At 42.6% G+C, this 14,857-nt stretch overlaps 1 protein-coding gene across 1 annotated transcript in view; it reads right to left on the bottom strand.

Annotated features, from left to right (window-relative positions):
* diaph2 (diaphanous-related formin 2) overlaps window positions 1–14,857 on the bottom strand; it is a 568,359-nt gene that overhangs the window by 201,471 nt on the left and 352,031 nt on the right. Inside the window, exon 29 of the mRNA XM_083651834.1 lies at window positions 821–950. Within this exon, the coding sequence (XP_083507960.1) occupies window positions 821–950 (130 nt within the window). The remainder of the gene's footprint in view (window positions 1–820; window positions 951–14,857) is intronic.

The following is a 14,857-nucleotide window of genomic DNA, read 5'->3' as shown; positions in this document are numbered from 1 at the left end:
GCATGGTGTGCTTGCAGTAAATTGTATTCTTAGCATCCTTACTTACCACTAAAATTATTCCCAAAAGTTTTTACAAGAGGCATCTATTTACTGGCCTCAGTCAATTAACTGACAACTCTCTTGAATAATTGATTATCCATGAAATGACGCAAATAGACATGTGTGTATATACGTGTATGTACTGTATATACACGTATAGATTTGTATGACATCCAGCTACAAACACATAATGGCTATTCAGTCCACTTATACAATGGCTGGCAGCCTCAGTCAAGCACTTGTTTAGTTGAATTAGATTAAATAACCAATTACATGACTAACAAAGTAAATACGCCTCCAGGGATTCCATCAAATACTTGAGAATGGAAGAGTGGCATTAGTTTATATACCGGCAGAATGACAGCATGGTAATCAAAAAACAACTAAACTCTATTCCTGACAGAATGACAGAGGGCTTGGTGTCATAAAAAAAAGAGGGACGGCAAGAAACGACAAACAATGAATGGTAAATGGTAAATGGCCTGCATTTATATAGCGCTTTTATTCAAAGTGCTTTACAATCAGTAGATAGTCTACATTCACCCATTCATACACCTATGGCGGCAGGCTGCCACGCATCGGGAGCAAGGAGGGTTAAGTGTCTTGCCCAAGGACAGCGACAGCAGCTGGGAGGGAGCGGGGATCAAACCGCCAACCCTTGCGTCATTGGCCGACCCGCTCTACCTCCTGAGCTAAAGCCGCCCCTGAAGTATCCCTTTTTCTTCAATTCAACGTGTGTGGATAGTGTGACGTGTGATGCTTTTCAGATAGACACACCTACCTTTACTAGCAGCCTCCACATGCTCCAGTTCATCTGGGAACCTCAAAACCTCTGGGTGCTTGTCGTCACACTTCTCAGCCAGGAAATGAAGAAGTGTCATATGGTGATCGATTGATTTAGTGTCTCGAAGCTAAAAAAAAAAAGGGGGGGGGGGGGGGGGAGAAATCCTGGATCAGTTCCAACATCTGTTTAAAAGTGAAATTCAACATAAAACATTGCAATACTATGTTTAATGTGTTTGACCATTCAACGTGTACAGCGTTTGGGAACATGAACAAGGGACATAAGTTGCCACTTCTCCGATGGCAATGGGAACCTGAAATGTGAACTGTGTGGAGTCACTGATTGCTTGTTTAAACTGTTTGACAGTCATCGGGCCAGAAAATATATTAGTTTTGCAATAAACCACAGCAAGTGCTGAATGCGAGACCAGAGTTGGTCTCACATCCGGTGGGACTTGTTTTACAAAACAGAGTTGCTACAGATCGTGGTACTCTGTTTTACTTGTCAAATTTGCTAGTTTTATCTTGTTTTCCTCTCTCATATCTTTTGAAATTATTGCGTTCATTAAGCAGCTCTCTTTTATAATTTTTTCCCCCACTGACAAACAGATAAAACATCTGTTGATAGAGGGGGCATGGACATTCCTTTGTGATCCACCTCAAAGTGAGTCTGATAAAACTTCAAAACAAAAATGACAAATATGATCTGTGTCACATAGTTCATCAGATTATGCTGAATTCAATTCATTCAATCTGTTCATTATTTTTAGACTACGGTACATGCACATTAAACCCCACCCCCGTTTACATGCGCAGACTTTGAACCCTCACACATTCCATACCATTGATGGTACATTTTAATGTCTCTGTAATTAATTGTGTATTTTGTTATTTATTCTGTCATATTTAATCTCTCGGTATGTGCAATAATAGTTAAGAGTTCATTTATATAGCTTAACTTATTATCTTTATTGTCAGTTTTTAGTACTAGTTCCGAATTGCATTTTGTGAGCTGGATGCGATCGTAATTTCATTCTGCTGTGCCTTGTGTATAGCTTGAATGACAATAAAGTGAAACTTGAACATGAAACTTGATTAAGATGGAAGCAGGCAGGTGAAATCATTAAGGAGAACTGCATTAACACACAGCATTATGGCCAGCTTCCAGTGTGATTCTGTTGTAAAGATCAAGGATTACTACCGATGATATGCATGTTGAGGGAGATCATCTATCCAGCTATGCAAACAATGACAATATATTGAGATCCTGGGCAGATAATTTACCTACTCAAAGGGAACTTAGTCCTAAAGGGGCTCTCTTCTCATGGAATGGAGGATTTCTTCCCCGGATAAAACAGTCATTCTGGATAGGTAGGATGAATTTGCGGCACACCTCAATTTGAAAAGCAAGTGTGACCATCGCATTACTATGTCACGTTATTTAGGAGTTATCCAGGGTGAATAATCGTCAGCTGATAAGCTTGCGTCACTGCGATGGCATTGATTCAGGCTAGCCATCGGGTTAGAGCAGGAGTTTTCAAAGTCTGAGTCTGTGGGCCTCCCATCAGACAAAGCTTGTGAACAAAGCCCCCCCCCCCCCCAGTTTACTGACTTACATTTACTTGTTGTAGTTTCGACAACTTCCTGGATGCCAACGGGATCATGATTATGCTATTTGATTGATATTGCAGTTAGACATAGTCTAATGTAATAACTCATGTAATATTTTTTCACTTCCATTCACTGAGCCTCCCCTGAAACTGTTTGGAGTGCAAACATCCATGCAAACAGTGTACAAATAGAAAATCACACAAACACACATGTGTATAGATTGAAGAAAATGCTGGAGTGAAAAGGAAGCTCTTTAGTTTGGTTTTGAAAGAACACAGTGGTGGAGTGAGTCTAAGATGGGGAGACAAACTGTTCCATTCTTTAGGAGCATAAATACTGAATGTCATCTCAGCAGACTTTGAAAGTGCTCTAGGCACACGGAGGAGATTTCCACCCTGTGACCGGAGAGATCTGCTGGGGTTATGAACTGACAGCATGTCTGAGATGTACTGTGGAGCCAGACCAGCAAGTGCTTTGTAACCCAACAGGAGGGTTTAGAATTGTATTCTGAAAGCAACAGGTAGCCAGTGAAGGTTTCAGAGGACTGGAGTTATATGGTCTGATCTTTTTCTAATGGTATGTTAATAGTACGTTTCCACAGGGGCATCATTTCACGTGAGGGATCAAGGCTGGGCGCTTGATAGGCGTGCTTCCTGGTTCCTTGCTGCAGCTGATTGGACAAACGCTGTGTCACTCGCAGGGCCATTGACAACCGGATTTCAAACTGGAAAAAACATGACATTGCAAACTTTCAATGATATTAAATATTATATTATATTTATTATATAAGATATATTAATTATTAGGGCTGTCAATCGATTAAAATATTTAATCGCGATGAATCGCATGATTTCCATAGTTAATCACGATTAATCGCAAATTAATCGCACAATTTTTTTATCTGTTCTAAATCTACCTTAAACCGATATTTTTCAAGTTTTTAATACTCTTATCAACATGGGAGTAGATGAATTTGCTTGCTTTATGCGGATATGTTTATTATTATTGGAACAATGACAAATAGGCTACTGTCCAGAATATTCTTCAGAATAACCTCAACGGTGTGCATGCTGAACCATACTGTATAGTGAAGTAGAAGCATATAGGCTACTGTAGTAAGCTGCATAATTAGCCCACTGGTTCATCTGAAGAAAAGAGCACAGGAGCAGCTGTGTGCCAGCTCTCTCCCCCTCTCTCTTTCTCTCTCGGTCTCTCTCTGACTCTGGTCTGATCGCCCTCCCTGTCTGTCTGTCTGTCTGTCTCGCTCGCTTTCTCTGCCTCTCTCCCCCCGCGCTCCGTCTGTCTGTCTGTCTCTCTCTCTTTGCAACGGTCTGATCGCGCTGATGCGCCCTCTCTTTCTCTCTCTCACCCAAAATGTGGGACATTTTCTCAATTTTAAGCTGAACTTGCCAACATTATACCCATTTTCTTCCTCCTTTTCTGCTCACGGGGGTTTCTTTCTGCTTGCTATCAACATTACTGCTCAGTGCTTCCTGCTTTCCCAAACTACGGGTCGGACCAAGGCTCAAACTTCAAAGAACGTGCATGCGTTAATCGCACGTTAAAAAAAATTGTGGCGTTAATAGGAATTTGAGTTAACGCGCGATTAACGCGTTAACGCTGACAGCCCTATTAATTATATTAAATAGTCCAGCAAAATGTATTTCCGAAAACATTCGAGGAGAGAAATAAGCCATGCTGTTGCTGAATCTGTCTTCATTTTGGACTGACAATGGTTAGTTTAAAAGTTTGTGAGTTTCCGGAGTTTCCAGAGACGGCGAGTCGTGTTGGACGCTCCTGCTTTGCATAAATTAGCCTAGACCTGGACTTTATGCAAATGTGGAGCGTCCAACGTGATTCCCTGTCTCTTGAAACACACCGCGACGCTCCCAGAATGCATTGCACGGCTGATAACATAGACAATGAATGGGAAGCGTGGAAACGACGGATCCTGTGGAAACATACCATGAGTCAGTCACTCAGCGACATTCATGTTTGTAGGGGCCCTGCTGTTGCTGTCCAGCAAAAAAAAAAAAAAAGAAACGGTACGGCAAAGTGCGGCAACACCCCGGCTGAGTTGAGGCCACACCCATGGAAATGAAACAATATGAAACAGCGAGGCAGGGAAGTCTGAATAAAAGTACTGTGTGTTTGCCAAGTGTGTGTACGCACAGGCCGACGTCTCCCCTTCAGTGCATAGGAAACTTGTTCCATATTCATTCCCTACCGTGATTGCCGTGCTGTTGGAGTGGCATGCTGGGAGAGCTAATTAGCACAACCCACCTCTGTGTGCTCATACCGACAATATCCTAGCTATACACAGCCGTCAGCTGGACATGCACGCACGCACACACACAACACACACACACACACACACACACACGCGCGCACAGACACACTCTTCAAATTCAGACAAATGTGAATGCAAACAATTGTAGACAGAAGCATACTCACGAACAAAAATGCACACAAACACTTTCATTACCTGAGGATCAATCATTTGCGAACATTGGGTAATCACAATTTAATTTCATGCATTTCAAACCTTAATTTGTTTATTGTTATAACTCAAACTGTCATTACCACATGCAAAAAGTACCTCTGTGGCAATTCATGATGAGCTGCAAACCAGCTCGGCGCTAAATTGACTCACTTGGGATTAAAAGCCAGGATCTCTGTTGTGGCAAACCTACAGTATACCAAGCCAGCTACACTCAGATGATGTATCAGGCTCACAGTCTTTATAGCTGTAACTTAAACTAGCTGCTGTCACAGCTACAAATTGAGTATAGTGAAAATCCACATTATCTCTTGTCATATCTCTTGTCAAACTGAACTAAGCACATACTCAGTTTATCTCTTGTCATATCTCTTGTCAAACTGAACTAAGCACATGCTCAGAGTAGGGGTGTAGCAATACACTCAGTTCACGTTTTTGGATCGTGAAATTTCATTAGACAATGTTACACAGCTAACTCACAGTGACTTAATGTCATAATAAAAGGCATAATACAGGAATCCTGCGCTGTGGATCATCCATAGCATAGGTTATTTCTCATAAAATATGTTAATGAGTTCACGGGGTGTCTAGAAGCTTTAACCTGGACCAATGCAGAGCCCAGCAGGGGAGGAGGATGGGCACACTGTGGGCAATATATATATATATATATATATATATATATATATATATATATATATATATATATATATATTCACTACAGTGTGCCGGGGCTATGTGGTGACACCGTGTGCTTTAAGGTGATTAGGCAGTCATTAAAATTATCTGACAAAATTGCGAGCCTATTTGCATAGCAAAATGCTTTATATTGACATAATAAGACTGGACCAAGTCCACTGAGAACACAGATTCACTTATCAATACATCGCTCTCCTTGCTTGTATTTTCTTTGTCTTACCTACATCTGTAATGAAAGGTACTTGATCTAATATAATGTAGATCATTCAGTTACCACATACAAGTTGCTGTATGCTGACACAATATAGATTTACAGATGCTGAATAAAAACCACTATGGCATTGACCTACTGTAGTGTAAACTGTCTCACATAGTCCTGCCCAGCACTGGTGACATTATACAAAATACAACTTACTTACTGTACATGGCAGTGTGTGGGGATCTGGGTGTGCCATTGGTTGCAAAAGGGTTTATTCAAAATCTTGGCTTCCTTTTCGTTCCCATTGCTAAGCAGGGGAATGAGCCCTTGGACTGGTCTGTTTTTCATGTTTATCATGTTTATTGCCTTTGAATAGCATGCGTAATGACTACTTTCATTTGCACCGCTCAACTGTAACGCAAACCCTTACATCTGCATCCGTCTGCATCACACCCACCTAATGTTCACACCACATTCATAAACATTTTGTCCCTGTGCGCTTGTGTTCTTTGCACCGCAGTGGGATCTGTCCTTGGCCATCCGTTTCTGGCCACTATATTCTCTGTTCCTACTCACTGCTGTTAAGAACTATGCCAGGCAACGGGAGACAAAGGACTGAGATATTTCCACAACATCCCAGGATATCTTGTCCAGCTGACACAGCACCTGTCACCAGGATGGAAAGGGCGTCTGTTACCTGAAGGAACACGGGAGGGATGTCAGCTGTGAGATCTGTCTCTGCAAATCAACAGCACAGATCAATGATCAAGGCCCTATCCAAGCACAAAACGGCCGTCTGCTAAACAAAGCTCATTTCAATGATTTCTTGGCACCCTCCCCTGCTCCCTGCCACAATACCTTTCTATCTTGATGATTCCAGCATATAAATGGCAGGATACAAATTAGGTTATATTGTATAGTCGAGAGATAACTTTTGTGGGGAGGAATACATTGAAAACGGGTCAGATATGAGTTGCAGAGCTGCCAAGTCTCACGTTTTGACTGTGAGAGTCACGCGATTTAACCCCTTCAAACAGTCACACGCCACACTTCCTATTTCACATGGCCACAATCGCAAATTGCCTTCTCTTTCTCTCTCTCTCTCTCTCTCTCTCTCTCTCTCTCTCTCTCTTTTTCTCTCTCTCTCTCTCTCGCTTGCGTTCATGCAGGCACGCCACGTGTCACCCCTCCTGTCACCCCTCCTGCTCTCCTCTCCGTCTCCAAACTCCCCAGACATGTTTCATCACATGAACTTCACCTCGCTCTTCTTCAGTGGGCAACAATCATCTTAATCAGTGTTATATTTGGGTTCCTCACAGAAGGAAATATGACGCGCGAGAACAGAACGGAGCTCTCCATGCGGCCGAGGAGGGCACGCTCCAGACGGCATGCAGCAGGTGCTTAATACTGAGAGGAAGTAAATGAGTAGGCATTATAATTGGCACGTCGCTATGACGGAGGACTGGAAGGGCGATGTCCTGGCATATTGACTTTTATGATGCAATTTGTTGTGAAAGTCTGGTAAATAGAGAGCGGGATGCGCAGTACTATGCGTGCGTAAATGCGCATGGTTTCTTTGATCTTGTTCTGCTCAGCATGGCCATGTTATAAACAGACTACAGTAGATATTCTTTAGTATGAAAAGTTAAGTTAATCGAATTAATTGAACTCAAACCCTGTCTAGAAAACTTGTGGAGTCTTGTTTATTGATCATGTATTTTTGCAGTTAGACTCAACAGTTTTGGCGCATTGAACCATATGACAGATAAGAACGTCAACCAATGTGATAGATCGATATCCTACTGTTTTATTTTTGCACGATTTGAGCAATATACCTGCGTGTGTCACTATGTGTAATGTGTAATAAATATCCTACAAACTGTCGCAGTTGGAAACCTCAAAGGAGGGCAAACAGTATAAGCCAGGGGTTTTCAAAGTATGGGAGACTGAGCCTCCCCTCAGAGAACATATATATATATATATATATATATATATGTATAGAGACAGCTGCGCCTCCCCAAATACACATCCCACCCCCTTCCCCCCAATTATTATTGCCATTATTACTATTAAGTTGAATGCTCCATTCGGGCATAACAACGAGTTCCAAAAATGTTAATGTTTATGTTTATGTTAAATCTTTATCCTATATTCTTTAAGAATTTAAAACTCCTTTTTCTTTCTTTTTTCAAATATCTTCTTTTAAAGGGATACACCACTTTTTTTTTAAAGTTTAGCTCATTTGCCACATCCCCCCCACATAGCCAAATTACCCCCTGCCTTTACCGGCATTGTCCAAGCAGTATACAGTGAGCTACAGTCGTGAAGTTAGTAATTATCACCATAGAATGGAGGCCGATGGTACCGCTGCTAAAAATCCGCTAAAACACACATCTCACGGCGCTGAAATACATGTTGTGCTTCAGGGACTCACCACACGATGAAATATCAATCCAAAATGCACATAGCGGTGTTTTTGGAAGGAAAATAGACAGCCAGCACTACTTTCCAAACATGGCCACCGGGCGCACTGATCTCACACAGAGCCTCAAAGCACCATGGAAACCAATGTGATCAAAACAAAGGACAACTGCGATAGCTACTAATCATGGCGGACTTCGTGAGAGAGGATGATGACGATTACTACTGGACAAACCAAGACCCCGAACCTTATCTATTTGAAGCAGAATATACTGAGGAAGAACTACAGGCTTTAGAAGCAGACGAGAGGCTGAGGCCGCCGAACAGCCGGCGGCCGAGGGGAGAGAACGAACTGGGATGGACTGGTGGTGTAGATGTGGAGCATGCCAACCGATGCCGACAGAAATAGAGTGTTTTGGATTGATATTTCATCGTGTATCGAGTGTAAATGTTGTGTTTTCTGCATGTTCCACCCCTACGGACTGTATCTGCAGCGAGGCCGGCCAGCGCGGACAGACAGTTCCTCAGCCACATAAATCTTGTAAAATGTGTCAGAAATAGCTCCCCAACAGATACAAAAACATGAGCATATATGTGTTTGATGCACATACAAAGAACTGCAGTGATCGGATTTGTGAAACACACATTTAAAAAAAATGTGATTTCCTTCTCCTTGGTTTCTCCTCTGACAGCCTGAGCTCATCTCAACAGAGGCAGCCAGACTGTGGGCGCTCCGTCTCCGAGTGATTCGCGCGGCGGACGCTGCGCAGCTATTGTGCAGGCAGCATGGCCAACTTACTGTAAGTTGGCTACACATTTTCTTCTCTCTAATTTTTCCGCGTCACGTCGCGACTCCCCTGAGGTTGGCTCAAAGTGTGTGTGTGTGTGTGGGGGGGGGGGGGCCTCACACTAGCCTCACACTATGAAAACCGCTGGTATAGGCTATTCTTGTGTAGCCTAATTAAAAGGTGCATCCAAAATTACTTTGGCCCATCCAAAAGTGAAATCCTGGCACCATGACTGTGTTGTTATGAATTCTATCTGAATAGATCTTACTTACATATTTCTACCAATTATGTTTAGCATGACAGACGGTCTTAGTTATTGACTCACGGTTTAAATAATGTTACTTTGTAGAGGGACCTCCAGGGGCGGCTGGTGCATTTTTGTCCAGGGGGCATACTAAAAGTAGGGCTGGGTGATATGGTTAAAATGAATATCATGATAATCATAAGGAAATCATAAGAAAATGAGAACATATTGATGTTTAAGACCAATAATGACATCACAGCAGTGTAATCCTGTTAATTTAAAGTGATATATTGCTCTAAATCTGGCTTCAAACATGAGTGCCACTTGGAAAATTGCATTTTCCAGCTCCACACAGAAAGGCCCTTTCTCACCAGATAAGCCACCTGGGCACCAGGCACCGAGGGCATGGGAAGACATACCCCCAGTGTCAACAGTGTCCCAGGCAGGAGAGCTTCTTGCTGTGAGGCGAGAGCACACAGCATCATGAAACCACCATCATGAAAGCAAAGGGAACACCAGATATATTGCAGGGTCTCAAGTGTGTAATGAATGGAATATTAACAACAATAACAATCAACTTTATCTGTGTAGCAGCTTTTTATTACCTCAGCCACGGACGTAATAACTAGGGCTGTGCCGATTCACTTATCTCCCGATTCGATACTATCACGATACTTGGGTGCCGATTCGATTTATATTGCGATTCTTAAGTATTGCGTTTCTACGATTATTGCGATTCGATATTACGATTTATTGCGATTTTTGTTTCTTTTTTTCTTTTCTTTTTTCAGTTTGTTTGCTTTTTTACACTAGATTAGAACATGGGAAAAGTTGAATCATACACTAGAGACTGTATATCATGAGTAGGGCTGGGCGATATAGTTAAAAACAGGGGCGGACTGGGATCATAATTCAGGCTGGGCATTAGATACCAAGCAGGCCAGGCCGATATGGGCCGACGCGCGTGAAATTTGGGCCGTTTGAAGCTCAATGTCGGTCGTTTGAAGCCCAATTTGGGCCGTTTGAAGCCTAATTTGGGCCAAGTCCAATTTTACAATGAGATGCACCCACTTTAACCCTGAAGTGTAATTATTACTTCAGACTAACTAATAAAGTAATACAACCACTAGTAAACCAGTAGGCGGCACCTGGCCTGCTGTTCAGTGAGTGGCCTGACTGCGGCACCAAAAAAAAAAAAAAAAAAAAAAAAATTTTTTTTTTTTTTTTTTTTTTTTGCTTTTGCGATTATCGATTCTTGAATAAAATATCGATCCAAAAAATCGTGACATTAAAAATCGCGATACTTAGGTGAATCGATTTTTTCTCCCACCCCTAGTAATAACGTTTGTCTCTTTGTCTGTGTCTGTCTGTTCACAGGATTACGGAAAAAAACTATTGCGTCGATTTTCATGAAACCTTGTGGAAGGGTGTAGCATGGGCCAAGGAAGAACCCCTTACATTTTGGAGCAGATCCGATCTGACTCACGAAATGTGCACATCATCACAGACTGGACTATTGGTCTTGGTGGAGGTCTGCGCTCTCCGAGTGCTCTTCTACTTTTTAGTGTTTTTACTTACTTACTTACTTTACTTTTTGAGTGCATGTGTGTTCTGCTTTCCTGGTGTGTGTGCACCTATTTATTCATGTTAATCTGTATCTGTCTGTCAGGTGAAATGAATGCGTTCCTGCCTCTGCTCTGTGAAAGGCTGTGTCTCCTGTCCCCTTCACTGTGAGACTGGGCAGTGTTAGTGGCCATACTTGGTAGTTGTTGCCTGTACTGACTGAGGGGGTGCCGACGTCCCTGCGCAGGGTGTCGTCATCATAACTTTAACATTGAACACAACCACAGATTTATGATAGATATGACTCTTAGAGATCATGTCAGAAAATAAGTTGGCTCTCTTCTCCTCAACTGCCTTTGGATAAGACTGCATTAAGCCTTTGAAAATCTCCATCTCGGGGCCTTACTTTGAACTTGAACTTCAGTCCAAGTAACAATCTGTGTACCAGAAGGTGAAGTCGGACATGCCTCGATTTACATATTTACAGCACTTAACTCAAGGACTGGGTGGGTCCTTCCACTGTGTTCGCAGTTAAACGCTGGAGGTTAAATGATACCAGGTTGACATTCAACATATGCAGTACCACATAAGTAAGTGAGAAACAGTCACAGTTCTTGAGTGTGACATCTATGAGCATGACATCATCATTATGACATTTGGTGAACATACATTATATTATGGGTAGAGACAGGCAATTCCCAGTCCACCCATTAAACAGAGGGATGAGCTAGTAAGTACTGTATATGCTCAAATAGGTTTGGCAATCAGGGAGACACAGGCAACAGGGTAGGGTGTGTACTGTGTATCGGGGGTTCTATATTCCCATCACCACTCTTTGTCTTTTATTAGTTAATTGTTATGCTACTTATGTATTTCCTCTCTCTCCCCAGAGGGGTTTCATAGTCCTCTTCACTGGCTGATTACAACTCTGTTCACCTGTGCGCTCCTCCACTCTGGAGCTCTCCATGGTGCTGCACCTGTCCTGAGTCATTTTGCCCAAAAAATAGCCATTTTTGTCCACTTAGTCGGCCCTAATTACCTAATTCAAAAATCTGGCTTGGTTACAGTAGCTCACCCTCAGGGGTGCTCTTTACACTTTTTGAAAGATTCAGCCCGATCGCACGTAAAATACCATAGCTGTGGCCAAACACAGTTCTGCTCACTCACTCACACATACACACACAAACACACACACACTTCACATTCTTATTATAGGATATAGGATGCTCCGTGAGGGTGAAATGCTTCCCTCTCAGGTGAATGGATGGTTTTCCTTTGCTATGTTTGTTTGGTTGTTTGAAGTTGTCATGATCTTTATGTGTATTCCTCTGAGACTACCTTCCATGACAGGTGTCAAATCTATTCTACAGAACTGACCTTTTTTCAGAAGTGGATGACAAGAAGCAAAGAATTGAACACAGTGGGGCTGGAGATTTTTTTTGATGCCCACCTCTATTTTCCCCTTTTCCTCTCTGAGTAAGATTCAAGTTGACTATAGCTTAAAATAGACTGTTTGTCCTGAATGTGCAAAACACGAGGTGCATTTTCAATCAATCAATCAATCAATCAATCAATCAATCAATCAATCAATCAATCAATCAATTAAATAAAACAACTCTCCCACAAGCTGACCAGCGTTGAAGACATGAGTTGTATGAATACAGGAGCGTGGCTAGTCAGGTCAGTTCATTCCCAACAACCACAAGTGCTACATTCTAATCCTTCACCAAATCTGCTTACGTGGAGAAATGATTCTTCATTATTGTGTTAACTGAAAGCACATTTTGAAAAGGCATATCATTCAATCTATCGTAACATAAATTGCCTTGAGGGAACATTATCCCAAATCCCTGACTAGTTAGTGCGCTTATCCATTCTGATGCCTTTAACATTGTGCGTGGAGCAGAAGGTAGACGCCACACTAATGGGCTTCCACTGACATATCTAGGGAAATAAATAAGTAGCATAACAATGAACTAATAAAAGACAAAGAGTGGTGATGGGAATATAGAACCCCCGATCCAACAGAAGGATTGTCAGCCTTGACTGCTCAATTTAACTTCCACAGAAGGAGCAGCAGCCCAGATCTCTGGCAAAGATTCAGCAACAATCATCCCAGAACAGTGGAATGTGTGTACTGCTAACGTTAAATCAGGCAGAGAGAGAGAGAGAGAGAGAGAGAGAGATTGAGAGAGAGCGAGACTAGATATATTGGGGGGTTCACACATGAGCGACCATGCTCAGGGAATCAGCGCAGAAGACTTAGTGGTGTTGAGACATTGAAAGGTCTTGAAGGCTAGTGGCAGTGAGCCTGGGATGAACCAACAGACAGTGTGGTAATCTCAAAATGGCAGCATAAAGCCAGTTTATTTTGAGAGGTAAACAAATCACACCCATTGAGGCACCAGTGGCGATGGACAGGTTCTGGTGGAAGTGAAAATTAAGGAAGGGTGGGAGTGGGCGTCCAGGTAGTGTAGCGGTATATTCCCTGCCTACCAAGACGAGGGTCGCAGGTTCGCGCCCCCGTGTTACCTCTGGCTTGGTCGGGCATCCATTCAGGCACGATTGCCTGTGTCTGCGTGTGGGAAGCTGGTTTAGGGGTATGTGGCCTGGTCGCTGCACTAGCGCCTCCTCTGGTCTGTTTGGGGCAGAAGAGAACTGGTGGGAATAGCTCCTCCCACGTGCTATGTCCTGCCGGTGAAGCTCCCCACTGTCAGGTGAAAAGAAGCGGCTGGCAACTGCGCATATGTCGGAGGAAGCATGGTACTAGTCTACGGCTCTCCCAGATCGGCAGAGGGTGGAGCAGCGACCGGGGCAGCAGGGGGAAAATTGGGCAAGTACAATTGGGAAGAAAATGGGGGAATATCAGAAAGAATAATAATAAAAAAGGAAGGGTGGGAGAGGGGCAGGTCAGTAAATAATTATAACTAGACAGGTTGTTCTGCGCCAAGTACACTATTGATATAATACAGTGTGGTCTTTATGAAATTATGCACAATTTGGAATAAATGTAAACTATATTATACACTACAACACATATGCACAATCAGGATGGTTAATACAACTACTTCCATGTAGTTTTGTGAAATAAATAAGGCTACAAGAAGGTTAAACTGTGGCAAACTACTCAGCAAACTACATTAGAGAAAGGTAGAAAGGCCAGTCCATATATCTTGTATATCGTTGTTCTTTGTGAACTTACGCATGCCTTATTATGCACATAAACAAAAAACATTCCTGGAAAAAAAAGACATTGTCAGCAGGCTCTGCGGTGTAATAATTGAGCTGTTGCATGATGAAGTAGCGATGTACTGTATGCACTGATAATTATAAAGTTGCAAAAACAACTACAACTAACTCTCCTCTGTACAGAGGATGGCTATGGCACATAGTGTATATTAGGATGAATGATGTATACAATGAGTCCGCGAAGGAGGGAAATAAGGAGGATGTTTTAATGAACTTAATGCATAGGTTTTTTCTTGCTCTATGGCTTTGAAAGACTAGCAGAATACCCGTCCCTGTGTCACTGGACATTTATTAAGGCCTCGCACACAGAGTTGGCATGCAGCCTCTCCTCTCTCTCCCCAGAGGGGTTTCTTAGTCCTCTTCACTGGCTGATTACAACTCTGTTCACCTGTGCGCTCCTCCACTCTGGAGCTCTCCATGGTGCTGCACCTGTCCTGAGTCATTTTGCCCAAAAAATAGCCATTTTTGTCCACTTAGTCGGCCCTAATTACCTAATTCAAAAATCTGGCTTGGTTACAGTAGCTCACCCTCAGGGGTGCTCTTTACACTTTTTGAAAGATTCAGCCCGATCGCACGTAAAATACCATAGCTGTGGCCAAACACAGTTCTGCTCACTCACTCACACATACACACACAAACACACACACACTTCACATTGTTATTATAGGATATAGGATGCTCCGTGAGGGTGAAAAAATGCTTCCCTCTCAGGTGAATGGATGGTTTTCCTTTGGTATGTTGGTTTGGTTTCTTGAAGTTGTCAT

Source organism: Poromitra crassiceps, assembly GCF_964638095.1.
Source record: "Poromitra crassiceps genome assembly, chromosome: 15".
NCBI classification, from domain to species: Eukaryota; Metazoa; Chordata; class Actinopteri; order Beryciformes; family Melamphaidae; genus Poromitra; species Poromitra crassiceps.
The sequence above is the reverse complement of the archived record's forward strand: the minus strand, read 5'-3'. Positions and strand labels throughout refer to the sequence as shown.